Source organism: Gasterosteus aculeatus, chromosome X, assembly GCF_964276395.1.
Source record: "Gasterosteus aculeatus chromosome X, fGasAcu3.hap1.1, whole genome shotgun sequence".
In the NCBI taxonomy this organism is placed as follows: domain Eukaryota; kingdom Metazoa; phylum Chordata; class Actinopteri; order Perciformes; family Gasterosteidae; genus Gasterosteus; species Gasterosteus aculeatus.
In genome coordinates, this window is record NC_135698.1 from 2598827 (window position 1) to 2620598 (window position 21772).

The window sequence follows — 21772 nt, forward strand, 5'->3', positions numbered from 1 at the left end:
TCTTTTGCCGTTGTTTTGCACTTCCGGTCAAGAGGTCATCGTGTTTTTTTTTTTCTGTCTGAAATAAGGTTCGTGGTTAAGACGAGATGAAGAGAATGTTTGTTTGTTGAAGGAAACGACTTGAGAGGATTCGCTGTTAACAACATGTGTACGGATGGGAAACGTTTGTTTGCCACGGAGATTCTTCTCCCCATTAATCACAAGGAAAAGTCCCATGTTGCATTTCTGCCAAGTGACCCGGCGATGCCGACTTCCTGTCGGATTGCGAGACTACGTCCTCCTGTAGTCCGTCTCCGGGCAGAAGGTCTAAACGTGAGAAAATAAAAAAAACATGTTGAATGCCAAAAAAAAACAAACGTACCCGTCGCTTGTTTTTAACAATCGCAAACCTCAACCAGCTGTTCAATAGATGGTTGTCATCGATCGGTGCCGCGTTCTAGGATCCAACGTAACTCACTCAGGTCTGCAGCTACAAAAGGTCGAACATGACGCGTCGGTCTAACCGCCGCGTTTCCATGGTAACGATGTGACTCAGTGGTTTGCTCGGTGACCTTCTCCGTGTGAACATGTCCTAATGTGATCACTTCTATTGTCTCATGTACAACATACCGTTTTCATTCATTTCAAGAAATGGCGTTTATTCACGCGTTTGTTCCCTGTGGCTTCACGGTTCCCGATGTCTACATTTAAAATGCGTCTTTAAATAAATGCACACTGGGGCACATCTGGCAGTTTATAGCCGTTTGTTTATCTTCAGTTTTCGTTCACATTGAAGCACAACTACGCAACTGAGATCCAGGGTTAAAAAAGAAATAGACAAAAAAGTAACGACTTTCTGTTCCTCACAAACTGGAGAACATGATAAGAACTTGAACGGACAATAGTTAGTTTCTATATATTACAGAACATTGATTCTGAATCTGACTTCTCATCCATTCCACATGAACTTAATGATGAACTGGATTTTCTATGCGTTGCTCCTTTAATCTCCACTTATCGACGCAAGGCCGTTGAAACGAATGGATTTCCCGCTGACGATTTTTGAAGTTTCGAAAATATCTGAGCCTTTAAGAAAGAGGACGGGACCATCGGCGATTGACACATGACTTTCCACAAATTAGACAAGCGTTTTCTTTAAAGGTTCCCCACAGCGCTGCTCCCACCAGCAGTCACAGGCAGAACCACCTCAGCTTGCCGCGCTTGTTTGTGTGAGCAGATCAGATGTCCGAGCTGCTGAAGCCTCACCGAGTGTGCGTGCTGCTGCCCATCGTCCTGAACCAATCGGCTGCGGCAGGCGGGGGGTCGGCCGGCCGGTTCGTGGTGAGTGACGGACGCAGCTCTGCTCCCGGGGAATGGAGGCCGCACATCTGGGTTAAATGTGTATAAAACGAGGGAGGCTCCATGGACCTAGAATCTATCTACTGAAATATAAATATTCATCAAAGACAGCAAGCAGCTGCTGGTCCCGTAACGTCTTGTCACGTGTGCCTCTGTCCCAGGTGCTGAGTCTATGGAGAGGTTACCTGGTCGTGAGCAAGCCACCTGTCAGGGTAAATCACACCTGCTGGAGGGACGGCCGGTGGAGGCCGTGTGCTTTCCTGTTGAATTCATTCCTCGTTTTCCCACCTAACGCAAATAAGTAGTCGCGAGGTTCCTCATCGGATGCCGTCCATCCCATAATACCTGTTAAAAAAAGTTACAAACAGCGGCTGGACGGACCCCTGATGCCCCTGATGCCCCTGATGCTATTCCAGCCGGTGTGGTTGGTTTATCTGGGTTTTGTTTTTTTCTTTCCGAGTGTCTCGAGTTGTCCTGTGTGACACTAGATGAGGGATTGTAAGTTTGGGGTTGCAGAGGCGTCGCAAAGAGGGGGGGGCGGCTATGCCACATATGTTCCTTAATGGAAACTACTTTCTTCTCACAACATTTCTTACGTAGTCGTGTGCTGTAAAATGTTCAAATATTTTAGTTATCAGCACAAACCGAAAGAAAACTGCCTTCATTTTAATGGGGGAGGGGGACAAATGGCACCAAAATGTAGACAGATATTTTCTCCCGTCGTTTCTAATCTCTTGTTTGTGGAGCAGGTGGAGAGCACTTTCAGCTTCTTGGAGATTCGCTCCATAAACATCCACAGTCTCACAGAGGTGCAATATTTATACATGTATTATTTTTAATGGTGTTAATTCGTGTACTCTTTGCTCTTTTGCTTATCGTAAAGGTCGTTTAAGCATTTGTTCCATTTCCTTGATATTGAATGTCAGTTTCTTCCACTAGCTGAACTATTAAAAGCCTGAAACCTCACAACTTAACTGGATGGAGTGAAGTTTGAGGGATCAGGAAAGCCCAAAAAAATCAAAGCAGGTCCCAGGATCTTGTCATTATGTTGCCTGTTGCATTATATATATATAATATATAATAAATATATTGTTATATTTTATTTTTATATATATACTATATATATATATATATATATTGCAAACTAGCTAACATTTTGTTCATCAAGGAGGTGGAATAAATGTATATATAAATGTATAATAATAATATATATATATAATATAAAATATATTGTTATATATTATATATATATATAATATATAATATAAAATATATATATATATCGCAAACTAGCTAACATTTCGTTCATCAAGGAGGTGGAATAAATGTATATATAAATGTATAATAATAATATATATATATATTGTTATATATTATATATATATATATATATATATAATAATATAATATATATATATATATCGCAAACTAGCTAACATTTGGTTCATCAAGGAGGTGGAATAAATGTATATATAAATGTATAATAATATGTGTATATATATATATATATATATATATATCAATCCATAAAGATGGAAAGCAAAAATAATGCTGGTTATTGCTCACGTTTTTACCGTTTTCCCCGTTCAGCGGTAACACACGTGTGTATGTTACAGATCGTGTTGGAGGCCGACGGACTCACTCTGTCCTTCGGTGTGTCGCACGTTGCGGATCTTGAGGCCATGGTCAGTCACGTGACCGCCTCTCTTAAGAGGGTCTTCCCTGATTCCTCTCCAAGGTGACTCCCTCTCAGCAGCCTCATTCGTATTACAAATGACGATAATGATGTCCGTCGCCGTATGAGTGGCCCACCTGGCAAGTAGTCTCTGCTGTCCATGCTGGTGGTCCAATGGCTTTTCTTGAATAAAATGGGTCCACTTGTGAATCGACTGTCAGGCCACTGGGTGCCGACACAGCTCAAAGCCCCCCGCTGCTTGTGTGGCTTAATATACGTCAATATGTTGCAGTGCATTTCTTGTCCTTCGATTGCTAGAAATCTGCTGAGGACGAGTCCTGCAGACATCCAGCAGAGGCTCCTCACGTTGACGAGCGCGGTAGAAGAGCAGCTGGACAGTTGGCCCGGTCCCTGTGGTATGTACCTGACCACCTGGTGGCGTGACGCCTGCTGTACGTGCAGATGGAAAGCGTCTGCATGTGTTCCTCAGGAGGATTCTCTGACACCTACGCGGCTCTGTGCGACTTCAACCGGACGCCCGTCAGGGAGGAGATCCAGTGGGTGAGACACGACGTCACTGTCGAAGGCCATTTGTTTAAACATTAAACGTTTGCCACGCAGCCGCTCAACTGGCACTGAATGAGATCGGTGGTGTTTCCAAAATGACGCAAAGCTAAACTGTTTCCACAGGATGTTGACAACATCTACTGCATCAACAACTGGAGAGAGTTCAACCTGCAGGACTTCAGCCACATCGACAGCAGGTGTAACACCGTACAGCGTACATATACATATATATACACACACCTGTGATCTATGAAATGAAAAATGGTTTTGTCAGCATAGATAACGGCTTCAGTTGTCCATCCGGTGCACTCTTCAAAAGGACATAGATGGTGGTTAAAATGTTGATTCTGCAGCCCTTCAGGCCGCTTTTCAACCCGGGAACTGCAGCCGTTTTTATCGCTTTCTTCAATTCGACTGGACCTTCCACAATAAAGCCGCACACGTACAAACTCGCCTCAAAATACCCGAGCTAACCCGCTCACACCCAAAAGTGCCGAGCGTGAGTTTCAAGTGGAAAAGCGGCTTTAGGTTCCCCTCCGTTCCTCCCAGGGACCTGGCCGTAGCAGTGTCAGCTCTGTCTTTCAACCGGTGGTTTACCAAGATCTCCTGCAAGGACCTCAAACTGGTAAGCTCTTCTATTTTGTGTTGAGCCCTTAATCTTATTCATGGAAACCGTTTCAGAAGTGTTTTTTATGCAATTTATACTTTAATTTATGCAAAAAGTAAAAAAAAAAAAAAATCCACAGTACTTGTTCCAGGTAACAGAAATAGTCTTTAAAGGTCATTTGGCACAGCGAGAGAATTCGGCTTTATTCAGTCAGACCGTATTAGAAAAATGCAGCTTTGTTTTGCATCAAAGCACAGAAACACTAACCTGACGAGGAACCAGCTGGACGCGTTTCCTCTTAAATTCTCAAAGCCGCAGCTGTTCTCTGGAGGAGGAGTTCATCCCACCTGCTAAAGCATCTCTAGCTCCCACGGGTGAAAGGTGTTCAGGGCGTCTGCCTCTGTCTCTTCTCCCCTTCAGTCAGTCGACATCCAGCAGGTGTTGATTTTCCTGCTGTCCAGATCTCTCAGTCTGCAGGAGCTTTCACTGGAGGCCAGCGGACTCAGAGTGTGAGTGTGTGTGTGTGTGTGTGTGTGTGTGTGTGTGCTGTAGCCATGCAGCACATTCGTGTTTTACACGTGCACGTTGTCCGAGGGACAAACACATTTAATCCAAGAGATCAGAGCCGTTCACAGGGAATCATTGAGAAGTAACCTGGTTGTTCGGCTGCAGGGACTTTGCGGTCAAAGTGGCAGCAGCGCTGCGGGAGCACCACTCCTCCGCCCTGCAATCCATCAACCTCTCGGGCAATCCCATCGAAGACAAAGGTGCTCTTTTTAATCTGCAGGTCTAGAACATAGATGTGACGTTCCACCCTGAGCCGAGTGGCCACTTTTGCTTTGTTGGTGATAAGTTGGTTTAACTGTAAGAACATTTGCCCTATTTTTCTTGCAGCATCTTGCAAATGTCTTTTTAGCTTAAGTCAGCATCGATGTTTTTAAATCCGCCTCTCTTTCCTGCACTGAACAATCTAAGTATTTGCTGTTAAAATGGTCTAAACAAACAAGAGAAATGGCCACTGTATCGTACCAGGTAACTATTCTAAATGAGCAGGCGTGTGTGGCGTTTTCATTCCCAGGGGTCATCGCTCTCAGTCGGGAGTTGGAGAATCTGGCTGAAGGACTCAAGGAGCTTTCTCTATCCCGGGTGTCGATGACTGCTAAAGGTGCACACACTCAAACGAACGCACACGCACTCGCGTTCCCATCACTGTACAGGACACCACATTGCAGAAACCGCACACGGGCACGAGCGGACCTGAACACGCTGGGGGGGGGAAATGAGAAAGGCACAAAGAGCAACCGTAACGTGAACCCCAACCTCCGAAGTCTTGATCCTAAAACGTTCACATCGTGTTATTTATCCACAACGTGAACGTGTAGACGGCGTCATGTTGGCACAACACGAGCAACACGCGTGACCGTCGTATTTTAAAGTCCATTCACGGTCCCGTGCATGAGCGTGCTCTGTTCACTTGCAGGTCTCGGCTCCCTGAGTCAGGTGTTGTCCTCCACTCGGCTGTTCTCGGCATCTCTGACCCACCTGGACCTGTCGGGTAACCCCGGCATCCTGGTCGCCGAAGACGCAACGGTGCGCCGCCTCTCTGTGTGTGTGTGTGTGTGTGTGTGTTTCTCGTGTCAAATAGGGTACAAGATAGTGTTGCCTACAAAGAATAGCGTACTTGCATTTACTGCACATTGACATCCGGAAGTGTAACTATTGCTGGGAAGTTACAGAGATCATGAAAAGGTAGATAATATAAAATGAGAGATACTTCGATGTCCTGCAGGCAAATATTGCCGCACGCAACGGAGCACAGGTCATGCATGCAGCCGTGCGTAAACATGCTTTAGTGCACATGTCAATAAGAGTAACAGCGTGATAAAACCCGCTTTGATCAAGACAAGCAATAAATATTCAATATAAAAGGCAAGTACATTATTCCCGTGATGCCGCTTTTTGTTGTTCGGTTTAGCAGGAGACGACGTGACGGCAGTGAACATCGTCAAAACCGTTTTGGAGAGGATAGCAACAATAAATATGATTTTAAAAAACTAAATCTGTATAATATTAAATGTAAATACTGCATTGTAGTGCTGGTTTAACGCAAAACATGATTTACACATTTCACATCTGCGTCAGACTTCTCAGTAGCAGTTTAAACCGTGCAGCATGTCTGGACACCTTACACATAAGCAGCATGTATAAACACTGTGTGTGTGTGTGTGTGTTGCAGTTTCTCTTTAGGTTCTTATCCGGTCCAAACTCTCTGTCTCATCTGGACCTCAGTGAAACCAGCTGCCCTCTGGACACGGTCAGTTCACACGGAAGCGCTCAATAGATAATAAATATGAATATAATAAATCATTCGGTCACAGCCCATTGGGAGCGAAACAAAACAAAAACAGCATTCCTGTGTTGAATTATCTGAATTGGAATGCAGGTGAAAAGAAACCGAACTATTGTCACGGTAGGCGAACGTCAGCGAAACATTGTCCATCCGCTGGGAGACACGCGAATACCAAAATGTTGAAAGTCGATGGGTGCCGCGCGCGTGTCACTGTGTGCATATTGTGTTTTTGTGAACCTTCTGCTGCAGTTATTTGTGTCCCTGTCCGCCGGATGCTGCAAACTGAAGCGACTGAGCGCGGCCAGAAACCCCTTCAGCCACAGGTCAGCGCCGCTCTTCAGTCCCTGTGGTTCCTCTCTGCATCAGACAAGTCGGCATTGTGGCAGAACTGGACCAGTGTGTTGGATTTGTGTCATTCGTAAAGTAACGCTGAGTGTTGAGTCAAAATAAAGCAGGATAGAACGTTCAATTCAAATCCAAACGTGTTTATTCTGTAGCAAAACCTAAAGCTCTCTATTGCTGTAGTTCGGGCTTTGCTGCAGTCTTCTCTGTTTCTGCAGAATGTCCACTGGCTTCAGCAATGCACTGGTGGCTTGTTAATCCTATGGCATAACTTCACAGTCCCACAACGCGACAAAGTGGTGAAACACGATTTAAGAACACAATCCAGGCGATGGACACACGTATTACACGAGTCCTTGTTTTCATGTGTGTGTCTTTGCACAGCTTTTCAGGCCATATTTCCCATTAGAGTTCCTCATCAGGTCAGCTGGTGTTTGTGTTTTTGTGGCTTGTTATAAGCGTGCGTGTGTGTGTGTGTGTGTGTGTGTGTGTCTGTGTGCAGAAAGGTGCAGAAGGTAACCAGGAGCATTCGGGAGTTCTTCAGTCAGAGCACTGAGCTCCAATATGTGGGCCTGTCTGCAACCAAACTACCTCCACAAGCCCTCAGGTGGGTTTATTCCCGTGTTGCGGTAACGTTGTGTTCCCTTTTGAAGTAAACGTTGAACGTCTTTCCTCGCTTTTACGATTCACATCACATTACGGCTTTATTGGTAGAACAATGACTTTCACGCCAAGCTAGTTCTGCACCACAATAGAAATTGCACAATAATATAGTAGAAGTGAGGGAATTTAAATATTCATTTTGTGCAGTTATAAGGCCGTGTTCGAAAACAAGACTTTCCTCTAGAAATATTTTATTTAATACACTAACTATTTGTCTTTGCCTGTGCTGATGACGTCCGACGGTAGAAAGAAAAGTAGCTCAGCTTCTAGTTAATCGGCACGGTGTTTGTTGTCAGTAACTTTGCTGCCACTTCCTGCAGTTATAAAAGGTTGGTTATAGTGCAAGAGGAAGCCGGATTGCTCACGGTGAGTCCGCTGTGTGTAGACCTGTGTGTTTTGTTTCAAACTAGGTTATTACTACAGGGTCTGGCCACCAACACCCGTCTGTCCGGGCTGGAGTTGGACCTCAGTAGCTGTGAGGTAGAGTTCACACACAAATGCAAAAAAAAAAACGTCTTTTTCCAGCTCCAGTAGACAATCTACTGTATGCCTGTGTTTGTGTGTGTGTGTGTGTGTGTGTTAAGCTGCGTTCCGCAGGGGCCCAGGTGATACAGGAGCACATATCTGAAGCCACGTCTATCAGAAGTCTGGATCTCTCTGACAACGGTACGCAAAATCACACACACACACTCTCAAAGTAAAAACGTGTACGTGCATGCAGTTAATCTGCTCTCCTAGTTTGAGGACGTCGGTCCAGTTCATGTTTAAACACACAAAACGAGAACACAACGAGTTCCAGGTCAGCGAGCTGCGCTTTCCCCTCCAATTGACCTGCGACTCCAACCTCCCACGAGCTCCAGTCCTTTGTCCCCCGAGTCCTTTGACCCTCCGCGTTGTCCCTCCGTCCGCCGCAGGCTTCGAGAAGGACATGGTGACTCTGGTGCTGTCCGTCGGCCGGTGTCACGCCCTTCGACGTCTCGCGCTGGGGAGGAACTTTCCCGTGAAGTCCAGGTCTGGGGAACGTGGCGTCAGCCCGTCGCACAACATCTGTCTAGCCGCTGAATTCCATATGTAGTCCCAACAGATACATCTTTACTACAAAGGCTCTTAAAAAGAGGCAGAGATCAGGGACACTGTGGGGGCGAAGACAGCAGGACTTTTAGAAAAGTGTTTAAACATTTCTTGCCATAGATGTTTTTTTTATTTCATCAGAACAGTTCTGGGGAGACTGCAGGTGAGTAAAGCTTATCGGCTACAACGTAGTGACATTAATAGGAAATAGGAAACCCAAGACAAAGGGATACATCCCTCACCTTTATTTGAATGTCCTCCATCATATCAGCCACAGCCGAGTCCAAATGGAACCAAACCTTCACTGCAAGCATCTACTCTCGTGTCTCAGATCCGTAGGTCGGTCTCTGTTTCTAAACCACGTTTTGTTTCACGCCCGCTTCCCGTCCGCCAGAGCGCTCACCGATGTCGTTCACCGCATCGCTCAGCTCATTCAGGACGAAGAATGTGTGAGTGACACAGCGTGATCAGTTTACTTGCTCGTTTTTTTTTTCAATCCAAACGTTTCCTTCCTCTTGGGCTCTGCCGCCCGCCTCTGACCACGTGTCTTTGTGGATTTGTGTGCGCGCAGCCCCTGCAGTCTCTATCGATGTGCGACTCCAAGCTGAAGAGCGCCATGCACGGCCTGCTGAGCGCTCTGGGCGGCCACGCCGCTCTGACCGAAGTGGACATCAGTGGGAACAACATCGGAGACACTGGAGCCAAGATGTTGGCCAAAGCCCTGATGACGAACACCAGGCTGAGGTAGAATTTTCTCCACAAACAATCCAGCTAGAAGTAAAGCACTTTGTTTTATTCTTGTAATACATGTGCTCATTTCTATTGGATAAGAATATAGAAATAAAGAACAATAGAATCGGTTCTAGCATTCATCCGCTTAAGTGATCAATTACCTTTTAATAAGCCCGAGTCGTTTGTCCACAAGAACCGGCACGATTCAGGTTCTCCTCTCAGTTGACGTTAGGACGTGAGGCCGCGGCTGGCCACTAGGTGTCACCGCCGACCTTCAGCAGCGTGGACTTGACGTTCCCCGCCGCCGCCGGAGACTCCGGAGCCGACTTAATGCAGCTGAACTGACCTCTGTCTCTCTTTCAAGGACCTTGACATGGGACAGGAACAACGTAACCGCCAAAGGTCTCCAGGATGTGGCTGATGCCTTGGAGAGGTCATGCATGTGCACACACACACGCACGCGCACACACACACGCACACACACACACATAACATATTGTGTGTCTGTGTCGTGTAGGAACTTCACTCTGCTGCATGTGTCCGGCCTGGCTGACATCACCCAGAGTTACCGCAGCAACCCCGAAAGAACCAAGGAGGCTCTGCACAGGGTCAGTGTTCATTGTTTACGCTCGTCTGGATCACAACAAGTTGAGAATGTGCTGTAAATCTCAAACGCACAATTGTATTAAGCCTAGATTTCGCCACTCTCTGCTGTACACCTCCGGTGTGTGTGTGTGTGTGTGTGTGTGTGTGTGTGCGTGCAGATTCAGCAATGTTTGGACAGAAACAACCGGAGACAGTCGGAAACGGTGGAAGCTCAGAAAGGGTTCGGAGCTCGCCAGTCTGAGAAGGTAAGAAGTTAAGCAACACATTATTAAGTTAACAAAACTCCAACGTAGTAAACTGAAAGTGTTAAAAAAAAAAAAGGGCTCAATTTAGGTGTCTTATTGATTCATTTCACGGTCAATTTCATAAGAACGCCATTACATTATAAGGTCCGATTAGCACATCCGATGGTTAAAAGAGATGTTTGCTGAGGGGTTACATGAAGAGAGAAGTCCCCTTGGTCTCCTTTTGACGTGGAAGCGCTCGGCCTGTTTCTTTAGCCACGTCTTTCTCGGTCGTCTCCCATTTCAGAAGGTCCAGGATTTGTGTCAGCAGCTGAAGAACAGCCTCCAACATCTAAACCACTGCAGCGTTCAGGAGGTCCAGGATGACATCGTGACTGCACATGAGATGCTGTACACCGCGAGGGAATCCTTGAAGGTTACTGGCTACTGAATGAATTTCGAATTATGTCGGGTTTTTTTGGACTAAATAATCACACACAGGCTCTGGAGTACTCTGTTCATTAAAAGTACATCCATGTGACTGATTCTCTATCCTAACGTCTCGTTGCATGCAGCTGCTTCCCTCTCTGCGCGAGGCCGGCAGGAAGTGTGCCCCTGATGGTGACTTGGTGAACTGCACCCTCGCCGACGCCGCTAATGCGCTAATGAACGAGTTCAACGGCAGTATACAGGTGCACGTTCAACGCCCGCTGTTCGCTGGGGTAACGATCGTAGGCGGTCACGAGAATATTCCAGAAACAGTCGTGTGTTAGATTCCAGAACAAGGTAAACGCCTTAACGGCATAACTCGGGCTGCGTAACAGCAGCGGTTCATCATGAATGCAGAAGAAATTTTTTGTTTTTTTTAAAATATGCATGTTTTGAGTAATCCATCAACTTAGATGACATGGTTGTAAATAGCCATCCACGCCTTAAATCTTTGGCTGCTTTTAGAATAACTTCTGTTCCCGTTAAGATGGTTCAGCTACTGTAGAGAAAAGGGCGCCGTCTCTCGCTCTTTAATCTCACGAAGTCCTCGGCGAGAACGACAGCTTTGTTTCTCCGACGCGCCCTGAAAGCAGCTCCGTATCTCACTCAGCATCTCGCCGTCGTAGACGAGCTTTGGCATGTTTGGCAGCCGTGTACAACCAGTATGGATCAACCGATTAACCAATGGATCCATATATATAAGGCGCTCCGGATTATAAGGCGCAGGGTCGTTTTTTGAGGAAATTAAAGCCTTTTAAGTGCGCCTTGGAGTGCGGAAAATGCGGTATATTTACTTTAATACCACAAGAGGGCGCCGCGTTTGTTTAACGACAGGCGGACAAGAGCGAGAGCCTTATTGTTTCATTAATCTGTCCGTTTAAATTGTTTGTGCTTCATCAACTAATGTTTCACATAACTAATGTGCCGCATCATAAAATATTTATATATTAATTTCAAACTTTTAAAAATTGAAAATTAAAAAACTTTATTTATTTATTGTAACTGACCTCTCGCGGCCCACCTGCAGTACCTTCGCGGCCCACCAGGGGGCCGCGGCCCACACTTTGGGAATCGCTGGATAACATCTTATAGATATGCCAAAGGCCCCGACACCTCAGCAGGACACACAGAATTTGTATCTTTTTAGTCACTTTTTGTAGCAATTCATTGTTTCTCTCTGGTCTCTTTGAAAGTCCGTTTGGTTTGAACAGTTCTTCAAAGGCCAAGGGGGGGACACTTTGGACACGTGAGCCTGTCCCAGAGGCGGGCTGAGCATGACAATATTATTATTCCGAATTTCAAATTTAGCACCTACGTATGATATTGCGCTAGTCAGACACCACGTCCGGCTTGGTCTGAGGCTGCTTCCTCGGCGGTTTCTGCCTTGTCTCGGTAATGCCCGCTCTTGGTCGCGCTTACAAACCCTTGTTTTTCCAGGCGTTGGCTCAAGACCTGATGAGGGGTGCAGAGGCGACGTGTCCACAAGCGATCCAGCGATCCAGGGTGTCAGAATGCCTGTCGGAGTGCGTGTCCAAGAGAAGTAGGCAGACAGACACATTCCTGACAAGAACCCTGGTGGAGAATATGGGGCCGATCATCAGCAACAAACTGCGGTAATAACTTTCATGTAATACAGCGTCGTTGTGGTTTTGGGGCTGAGCTCCATCTCGCCGGAATACCGTATGCCAGCCTACCCGCCGAACCCAATGCGAGCGGGACGGACCGCGGGGGTGGCTTCCATCGCTACCTGGTCTGTCCCGGACTCCCGGCACATCTTCAGGGTTTGCCAACTTCTGTCGAAGGTTCATCCGGAATTACAGCACGGTTGCTTCCCCGCTCGCGGCTCTCACCTCCTCCATATTCCCTTTCTTTGGACCTCTGAAGCAGAGAAGGCCTTCAAGAACCGTGTCCAGGTTCACCTTCAGATTGGTTTGTGGACTGCTAATGTTGCAGTCTCCCTCTTGGAATATGGCCTTTGCGCTTCTTTGCACCCAATGAATGGAACGTACCATATTTGGAACGCCGAGGGACGCTAATGAGTTTTTATTTTTGAATGGATTTTTATACAGTCTGACTTGTTTTTTCTGCCCTTTACTGGTCAGCAGAGAGAAACCACACTTAATACACACGATTGACTTCACTCAGGAAAATCAGAGGTTCCTGCCTATTTCAATACATGCTATGAATTGTGGGTAATTCCCTCAGGTAAAGTCTGTCAAAGTGTGCATAAAGGGCTCCAAATGTCTGCGTGGGAGACCTCATGTACTTGGTATTTTGACAGTGGGACGGTGGGACGGCCCTAATCCCCTAACTCTCGTTTTGGGAAAAAGATTATATATCTATCAGCTCCGTGTGTGTCTTCATTCACCTGTTGGGTGGAGTTACCTTTTAGGAACATAGATGCGTCCGATTACCCTTTAGCCACTACCCCAATATTACCTTTTGATGGCTGTAAATGAGTGGCTGATTCATTTGAATTGGTCTTCCCTCTGATGTGTGCATTTGTTGTCTCCTGTCTGCCTGTCTAGTGAACTGAGACAGACATTGAGTGTCTCTCTGGCTGAAAGCCTCATCGAACAGGTTGTTCACGATCTGACAACGGCGCAGCACAAAATGGTAAATGTGTGGTTTCATTTCCATTAGTGTGACTTAATATGATGTTGATTACTATAGTCCATCCATTTTATATTTATCATGGGAAATAAATCCTTTATTTTAACGTTAGTTAATAAGTTTATGACCAGCCGTAGATTTTAATAACACATGAATTTATCTATAGAATTTACATTGTAACCTGTAGTCCACTGCAGTCAATGAAGCACCTTGGTAGGATGGAGTTAGGCACGTTTTCACCTCCTGGTCATGAAGAGCACACGCTTATTATTGATGTTCACGTTTATTATTGTGCCTGTCATGGAACACCGTGGAAACAAGAAGTCTCAAAACATATCTTTACATATATATATATATATATATACATATACATTATGTGTATATATATATATATATACATATACATTATGTATATATATATATATATATACATATACATTATGTATATGTATATATATGTGTATATGTATATATATATACATATACATTATGTATATGTATATATATATATATACATATACATAATGTATATGTATATATATATATATACATATACATTATGTATATGTATATATGTGTATATGTATATATATATACATATACATTATGTATATGTATATATGTGTATATGTATATACATATACATTATGTATATGTATATATGTGTATATGTATATATATATACATATACATTATGTATATGTATATATATGTATATATGTGTATATGTGTAAATATATATATATATACATATACGTATATGTATATATATATGTGTATATGTATATATATGTATGTATATATGTGTATATGTATGTATATGTATATATATGTATGTATATATGTGTATATGTATGTATATGTATGTATATGTATGTATATATGTGTATATGTATATATATGTATGTATATGTATATTATATATATATTTGATATGTTCCACTCATTACTATTGATGTCTTTCTGTATTTACTATACAGGATAATCTTATAAAAGAAAATGTGTCTACTGCCCTGAACGTCGACGTCCCAGAGCTTCGACTGGTCCACAGTGACTTCCCGACTGATGACGTGAGAGACCGTTACCTACCTGGCCGTCCATCATTGTTACTCACTCATTCCTTTATGTGTCGCATTTACGCATCTTGTGCTTTTTCTTTCTCATCACCAGTACAGTCCGGCATTTTGGAGGAATAGTTTCCACTCCAAGAGCCTGAGGCCTGCTCCTTCAATTGAGAGTGAGATAAAACCACAATAACGATGTGTTCCTTCGTGTCTTTCCTCCTCCCGCTGAAGCCGTTTGCATTTGTGGGTGTCTGTGTTTCTTACAAAGCCACGAGATGCAAGTTGTAATAATAAAAACAATGTACTAAAAATGCGCTGTTGATCTGGTAAACGTGTTAGCAAACATCCTGAAATGTCTTTTAAGCTGCTTAATGTTCCTCTATGATCACCAGCAAGAACAATTTTGCAACTCACAAGGTACCAAAGAAACTTTGCTACAAACTTGCACCCAAAACATGATTTACCTCAGTTTCCATTTCAACCCATGACTATGAAACACACTCGATTCACAACTGACCTCTTGATCTCTTTCTATATATTGTAGTTATTATAAATGTCTGCCGTCAGATCCAATCACAAAAACTATTTATTGCTGTTTCGGCAGAAATTCTTTTCGGCCTTTCCCCAAAGCTGTTTGTCTTCACCTCTGCACGCCGCCACAGGGCCGAGGCCGAGCTCAAACTCGGTGTTCTCCCGGCTGAGCAGCACGCCGACCAACCGATAGGAGCTCCCGTCTCGCCTGCACACGTTCATTTAAATACATACACTTAAACGCAGCTTCTACAAAGGCTACCAAGTCCTCCTTTGGATTCTTAGCCCTTCAAACTCCAGCGGGGGGCCTCCAGCGACAGACGGGCCACGTGGGGCCGACCCCAGGTCCCCGATTACCGCAGCCTTTGACCACCCGATCGGGTAACGGCCGTCGGAGCCCCGGCGGGAGCAGCAGAGGCTCCTCCTCTCTGCTCCGCTGGAGGCCAACGCTGACACCGATCGATCCGGGAGGTGTCGCTGGGAGACACAGGAGAACCAGCGCCGGGACGGAGAGCGGTCGGGCCTTTCTGGGGTCTTCTTAATTGACTCTGGTGCTCGAATACGTTGCTACTTTTGTCCAAATGCAAAACACAAAATGAAACATATTTATAGTTATAAACCACCAAACAGATGCAATGACGCCCAATTTAGTGGACGTAGACGTACTGCCTGGAAGATTCAAATGGAGAAACATATTTTTGAAAATATACAATTTACAGCCCTGTTTATTTCCCCCCCTTTTTCGTCATGTTTTCTTTCTCATTTGCAGGCTAGAAACCCCTTTGTGACGCTTAATGTGCTTAAATCTGTTACTCCAGCCGTCAGGAACAAACCAACTCAGGCCGTAAACCTTTTACCTCGTGTTGCACGTCTCGTTTGACCCCTGGTCCTCCCCCCTGCAGGACGCGCCCCCTGGTGGACACACGGCCGTCTTTGGCCAAGTGGAGCACGGCCTGTTTACTCTCACATCCGTGACTTCCACCCTGGGAGAGACGAGACGGGGGGGGAGAAAAGATGGGGGAGGGGATGACGAGGAAACGTGGGGGTGGGGGGGATGTAGGACGCTGTAGCTCCCGACCCCCCCCCTCCCCCCCCCCCCAACCCCGCTCCTTTTGTTTGATTGGACGATAGCTTTCATTTAACAGAATAATGTGCCTTAAATTTACTGCTCTGCTTCCTCTCTGCATGTTTATGCTCGACTGATTATCTCCAAACTGCCCCCCCCCCCCTCTATCAGAGTCATCTGACACCCCCTCCTCCTCCTCGTTCCCCTCTCGTGTCTTTCGCATGCGGCTTGCCTGCCCTACATACAGGGCATCTCCGCAAAAAAAGCGCTCAGACTGCATGGGCCGGATTCGCCGCGTCTCCTCTCATCCGTCTCGCCGCTGCGCTCTCAGGCTTCCTGGATGCCGACTGGGAGCAGCAGACCAGGGACGCAGGAGCAGAGCGACAGGGTGGAGGAGGAGGAGGAGGAGGAGGAGGAGGAGGGAGAAGGTCCTGCCTCTCCCGGTTGCCGATGGCAACCCCGCTGTCAGTCCGTTTTCTGAGCCCCTCCCCCTCCCTCGCCCCGATCCCCTCCCTCTCGGGTCCGACGGGGAGGAGGCGGAGGGAGGAGGGGGAGGCGGCGGCAGCGGATGCTGCGGCAGCGGCAATATCAGGAGCGAGCGGAGCGTCGTTCACTCCTCCTCCCGGCCTCCCCCTCCCCCTCCCGCACTCCGTCCCCGCTCGAGCTGCAGGCGAGGAGGCTGCCGGCCGCGGCGGCTCACCCAGACGACGCGCTCCCGTCCCGGGCCGCGGCCCTAGCCCGGTCCCCCTCCCCGGCTCCGGATCCCCCGCTTCTCCCATGGAGCCTCTACCCACCCAGGGGCAGATTCTACGGCACTACACTGCCACCCGTCCAAGGCCACGGCGCACACACACGCAGCCCCCCTCCCCCAGGCCTCAGGTAAGAACACACACACACACAAACACCTACAAAACAGCTGTCAGTTTGCACGTCGTTTCTATTCATGCACGCGATTTACACGCCGGCTGAAGCGGGAGACGGATGAAGGGTGGAGGGAAGGGCAGTTTAAGTTGATGGGAGCTAATGGCACGACCACACGGGGGGGGGGGGGGGGGAGAAGGCGATGGAGATGGAGGAAACAACACAGTGGTTAAAAAAAAAAAAAAAAAGAGAAGTACAGAGCGCTCGTATGACCGTGATGCTGAGGCTAATGCAGCAAAACATCCACCACGTCCATCCCTCCTTCCTGTAGCAATGACGGTAGCCATCTTTATCTTTGCATCCTCTCGCTCCGTGTAGTCGTGCTCAGTGAAGTGTGAGAACAAGCCGAACCATTTTGGGAGTCGTGTTCCCTGCGTCCATCTCTCTCTCTCTCTGACTGACTCAGTTATTCATGTGTTCATATTATTGGGGGACTCTTTTCCTGTGCTCCACTTGTGATAACGGGGGGGAGGTTGACGTCTCTTCACCTGCAGTGACCTTGCGTGGGCAGATTGCACCTCGTGTGTAACGTAGAAGAGTAAATCATTTACTTTTTTGGTATTTGACTTTAATGTAAATTGTCCAACCAACTGGAGTTCTTTTTTTTTTTTTTTTTTTACAAATTCAAATACAAATTGAAAAGATGTAGATTCCCGTTAGGCTTTTAGCTTGCTAGCTTGATTGAAGAAGGGCTTCCATGACCATCTAGCGTTCCCGGGTGGAGCCAGGTCGAGTTGGCGAGTTGACCTGACGCCGACATTATTTCGCCCTAAAGGAGGAAGCGGCTCCACATTCATGTCGTCATTAGTCACGAAAGCTCTGAAAAATACATGCTTTCGCCAAAATAAATTACACGAACATTTGCTAATTAAAATGGCGGGCGTATCACCTGTTGTGATAGTGATTCCTGCAGGAATCACATAATCCTAAGACTCAGCACACCAAGAGAAGCCTGCGCCTGCATTATGTCGTCACTTCGCCGTCAGTTACATATGGCCACTATTTTTTTTTTTAAAAAGAAAAGTTTTTTTTTTTTTCATATTTCAAAATAAAATACACAAGTCCTACACCCAAATAGGAGTTATGTTTGTTGTTTTGATACAAAGAACACTGCCTATTTGGGGGGAAAAGGCAGCTCGGCATATTGAGCTGACGCCGTTGTGGAAAAAAGGGAAAAGATGCTTTTCTTTAAGCCTCTAGAACACGTGAAACACGTGTGCCGCTAAAAGCGGCTCTTTGTAAAGGTTCTCTATTGCGTCACGCCCAAATGGTTCTACACAAACGATGCATGTTGCCATTGAGCACATTGTTGTGCAACGACACAATTTCAAGACCGGACTTTTTTTTAAAAAGTAGTTCTGGGAAATAATCCAAATGGCCCCCGAAAAAATTGACGCTATTACATGTTTGGGTGCTTTCACCAAAAAAACATTAACACAATGAGCTTTTTTACAAAATAAAACTCAATGTGTCCTTTAAACCCGAGGAATCAGAAGACTAGAAATGTACCAGACTATAAGACAACAGTCTCGTATCACATGTTGATTTGATATCGATTTATTGGCCATCACTTATCGAATCATGTGAACTGTCCCACCCAGCACCGACTCGTCCAGCAGCAGAAAGATGGGGCTTAATTGTCGGGAATGTCTCTTTCTACCCATGTTGGGTTTGTGTTTGCGGGTCGGGTGGACTCGACAAAGACTGCACCAATCAGGCTCCATCACTACTGTGGGGGGGGGCTGAAAAACCCTCATGGACGTCTCTCGTCATTTTTTTTTTCCCCCCGCTACCGATACTAATCGCAGATCATCGAGGATTCCACATTTCTCGCCGTGGTTGTTACCGCAAAACCTCACCTCAGTGTCAGAGTTATTTAGAGTTTACAGCAAGAAAAAAAAAAGGTCAGTTGGTGACAAGAACGAAAATGGCATCATCATCTTCTTCCACGGTTTTCTTGTCTCCAGATGCTGTAAAGCTTCACCTGCAGGGCGTGCAGGGCGTGCAGTGTGTTGCTGTAGATGTCACTTTATGTATCAGCCTATGCATGGTGTGTGTGTGTGTGTGTGTGTGTGTGTGTGTGTGTGTGTGTGTGTGTGTGTGAGAGAGACAGGTGGCTGCGACGGAGGTGGCAATGAATAAGACGTAGAATAATGAAGATGGAGAAAAGTGCCGTGTTCACTAACAAGAAAAGAACCCGTTGTTAGTCCGAGCCTTTATTTTGGCAACTGATTTAACAAAGTTAAGGTCTTGACAGAAGAGTAGGTCATTTAGCCATTTGCTCACTGTTAGTTTGACTTTTTAGCCGTGTTGCGTGTTGCGTTGACTGATTAGAAGCGCGTTGGGAAATGTGAGGGGAGCCTGAAAGGCGTCGAACAGGGATGGCAACTCAACGCATGTTCAGTCACTACGGTCACAGGTGGTGCTTAATAGACGAGAATGAGCAGAGTGTAAATGGTTTAAACACACTGGGATAGTCTGGTACCAGGTACATGCCGACGCACACGATCAAAAAGTCACAGATTTTTGGCGTGGAAATGGGTCCAGTCCTGAACTTCCATCGTGCAAAATGCACTTCGGCCAGATTTGTGCGTTGGAGCTACGAAAAATTATATTTTGGTCCATGTGCAAAACATGGGCGGAAGATGGGAGCCCATTAATGTCCATTCATCAAAAATGCCCCAGACTTTACACACACTACAACGTCTTCACAGCATTCTGGTCTCTCGGAGGAAGTCTGAAAACGCCAAAAGGCTGAATTGGAATTTTTTGGGGTGTGATCCGTGACGTGTTCTGCACATGTGATGATGCCACCTCACATGGTTTGGAAGTTATGCGGATTGAAAATACAGCACAACACAAAAGGGTCTTTGGCCAATATCTTCTAGACAACAAATTCTGCACAATTTGCAAACAATTGAAGCCAGTATGTAGGAGGAGTTTGCAAAAAGTAGTTTTTTACTAAATTCAAAGTGGTGGGAAATAATTACAGGCAGAGCTCAGCGGTCAGAGAGATTTTTTTTTGTCGAACTAACGGAGCCTGACGTGTATCGGGAGCGACGGGTGTTGCTGATCCAACTTCGAGGGAGGGAGGGGGGGGGGGGGCTAAAGGTCACGGCAAATTGGTAATACCAAAAATGCAACCAAAGAGGAAAAACAGGAACAAATAGGACGTTGTCAGCTGCTCGGCCCTTAAAAAGGGAGTTTTTTTTCCGCTTATTGGATTTGACCAAGTTAAGAATATTGCTCACACGTCCCAACGGTCATCGCTTGGTCCACAGCAACTTTCCATTCATCAGAACGCATCACAGCGGTTACAACTATTCTGCTTTTTTTTTTTTTATTGTCAGATCATGCACAAGAACCATGAGATCGCATGCATTTGTGCGTCTGTCTGTGCTTTGTGCACCTCCGTGCATGACCCACCAGCCGCTGCTCCGTGTGCAGACACTAAAAACGGCAAACTAAACACGCGTCTTGCAGCGGAGCGCGTAGCGTGCTGCAGCAAACGGTGCGCTTGCTTTGATTGTTTTTGGACGTTGTGTCTGACTAACAGCTTTTGTCTAATAGAACTGCCCGGACACACGCTGGAGCGCCTCTCAGTCGCTAGGCTTCCAAGCTGAATATGAGGTGATGATTTATGTTAGAATGAAGAATATTTATACGGTATATGTACTGTTTGGCTATATTGTGTTAAATATAACAGCATTCTCAGAAAAACGAGTAATTGTTATGTAATGAGGCTTTGCAGAGTTTTAAAGATTCTCCTGAGCAACGATGTCGCCTGTTGTTTCTCTCTCTCTCTCTCACACACACAAAAACATCTAAACTATGATGCAAAATCTGCATTCTGATGCTGTTTTGTGGTGTTTTGTGTTTCAGGAGCCGGTTATAAAGGCGGAGAATGAGGCCAGTGAAGCGATGGGCAGAGTGGACGAAGGAGTAGAAGAGTTCTTCACCAAGAAGATCATTCCTGACCACCCGCTGTGAGTCGACCACACGCGCTTACAGACATGCGGACGAAATCTTTACCTGCGACGAGTCAAGAACAGGACAGAAGATTTATAAAGCCATGAGAATTTATGTGGAATTTAATAAACCTGACACATTCACATTCATATTTCAGCCTAAAATGCGGCACGCTATGGCTAATGACAACCAACCAACCGCTCACGGTTGTCATAGTAACCAAACACACTGAGAGTCTTTAGCAAGCAACGGAAATAGTTTGAATTGAATTCATTCTTCATTCACTGTGAGAGGGGAGCACACAGCGTCTTCTCATGTCATTTGTATTTTGTTTAATCAGGAAGACGAAACCTCTCTGGAAACTAAAATGTGTTTTGTTCCTTGTTGTGTGTAGAACGCATGCTGAATGTTTTATAGCGCTTAACAAATCCCTCATCCCCCTCCGTTTAATACCACGTAGACACACACACCGTGCAGTACGAAGTGTCACGCGTAAAGTATTCTGAGCATTGATTGCTGCTGAGTGTCCCGCTATACGCGTCCGTTTCAACGTTTTCATCGTCACCCCCTTTTTCAACAACAGCCGCCAAGCAAAAGCATCCGTTGGAACAGAACTCACTCCCCAAATCGTGACCTTCTGGTGTAAGTAGGGAGAAAACACGATTTGAAGCCTGAAACTGTTCCATCCCCAAACAGCGTGGGCGGCCGCTGAAATAGCAGCATGTCTTCCTGCATATTTACGGTCTTTGCACAAAATTGGGGATAGCGCTTCCGCTTCCACCGGCTGCAAAAACAGCAAGGAAGCCCGTTGCTATTGTGCTAGCTACTGTGCTGCAGACAGACTGACCGCTGGAGCAGGAAGCGGCGCCCGCCGAGGGATGTTTTTGCGCCGCGCGCTGTTTGCGTGGCCCTCGTCGATGTGCGTCTTGAGTCCCATAGCAGTA

General features: G+C 46.0%; 1 protein-coding gene and 1 long non-coding RNA gene across 9 annotated transcripts in view; one reads left to right on the forward strand and one right to left on the reverse strand.

The window, feature by feature from the left end:
* The window catches only part of LOC120809682 (uncharacterized), a 30488-nt gene that overhangs the window by 430 nt on the left and 8286 nt on the right, over positions 1-21772 (forward strand). For 2 of the 8 annotated variants that reach the window (XM_078082330.1, XM_078082332.1), the window contains exons 2-33: positions 1217-1320; positions 1500-1550; positions 2088-2147; positions 2955-3076; positions 3332-3429; positions 3504-3574; positions 3704-3777; positions 4130-4205; positions 4608-4696; positions 4860-4954; positions 5266-5352; positions 5668-5777; positions 6424-6501; positions 6787-6860; positions 7382-7486; positions 7953-8022; positions 8127-8208; positions 8457-8553; positions 9008-9062; positions 9185-9357; positions 9710-9778; positions 9863-9953; positions 10110-10196; positions 10483-10611; positions 10751-10867; positions 12102-12277; positions 13193-13280; positions 14258-14347; positions 14448-14514; positions 16270-16817; positions 20430-20489; positions 20742-20845. In XM_078082330.1, coding sequence (XP_077938456.1) covers positions 1217-1320; positions 1500-1550; positions 2088-2147; positions 2955-3076; positions 3332-3429; positions 3504-3574; positions 3704-3777; positions 4130-4205; positions 4608-4696; positions 4860-4954; positions 5266-5352; positions 5668-5777; positions 6424-6501; positions 6787-6860; positions 7382-7486; positions 7953-8022; positions 8127-8208; positions 8457-8553; positions 9008-9062; positions 9185-9357; positions 9710-9778; positions 9863-9953; positions 10110-10196; positions 10483-10611; positions 10751-10867; positions 12102-12277; positions 13193-13280; positions 14258-14347; positions 14448-14514; positions 16270-16817; positions 20430-20489; positions 20742-20845 — 3397 coding nt within the window. The other 6 variants (XM_040163676.2, XM_078082334.1, XM_078082331.1 and 3 more) reach the window with 5 other exon arrangements.
* LOC120809684 (uncharacterized) lies at positions 7007-9060 on the reverse strand. The gene is made up of 2 exons (XR_005710124.2): positions 8856-9060; positions 7007-8675 (listed from the first exon to the last, which is right to left on the reverse strand). It is a non-coding gene; the product is annotated as an uncharacterized LOC120809684 (long non-coding RNA).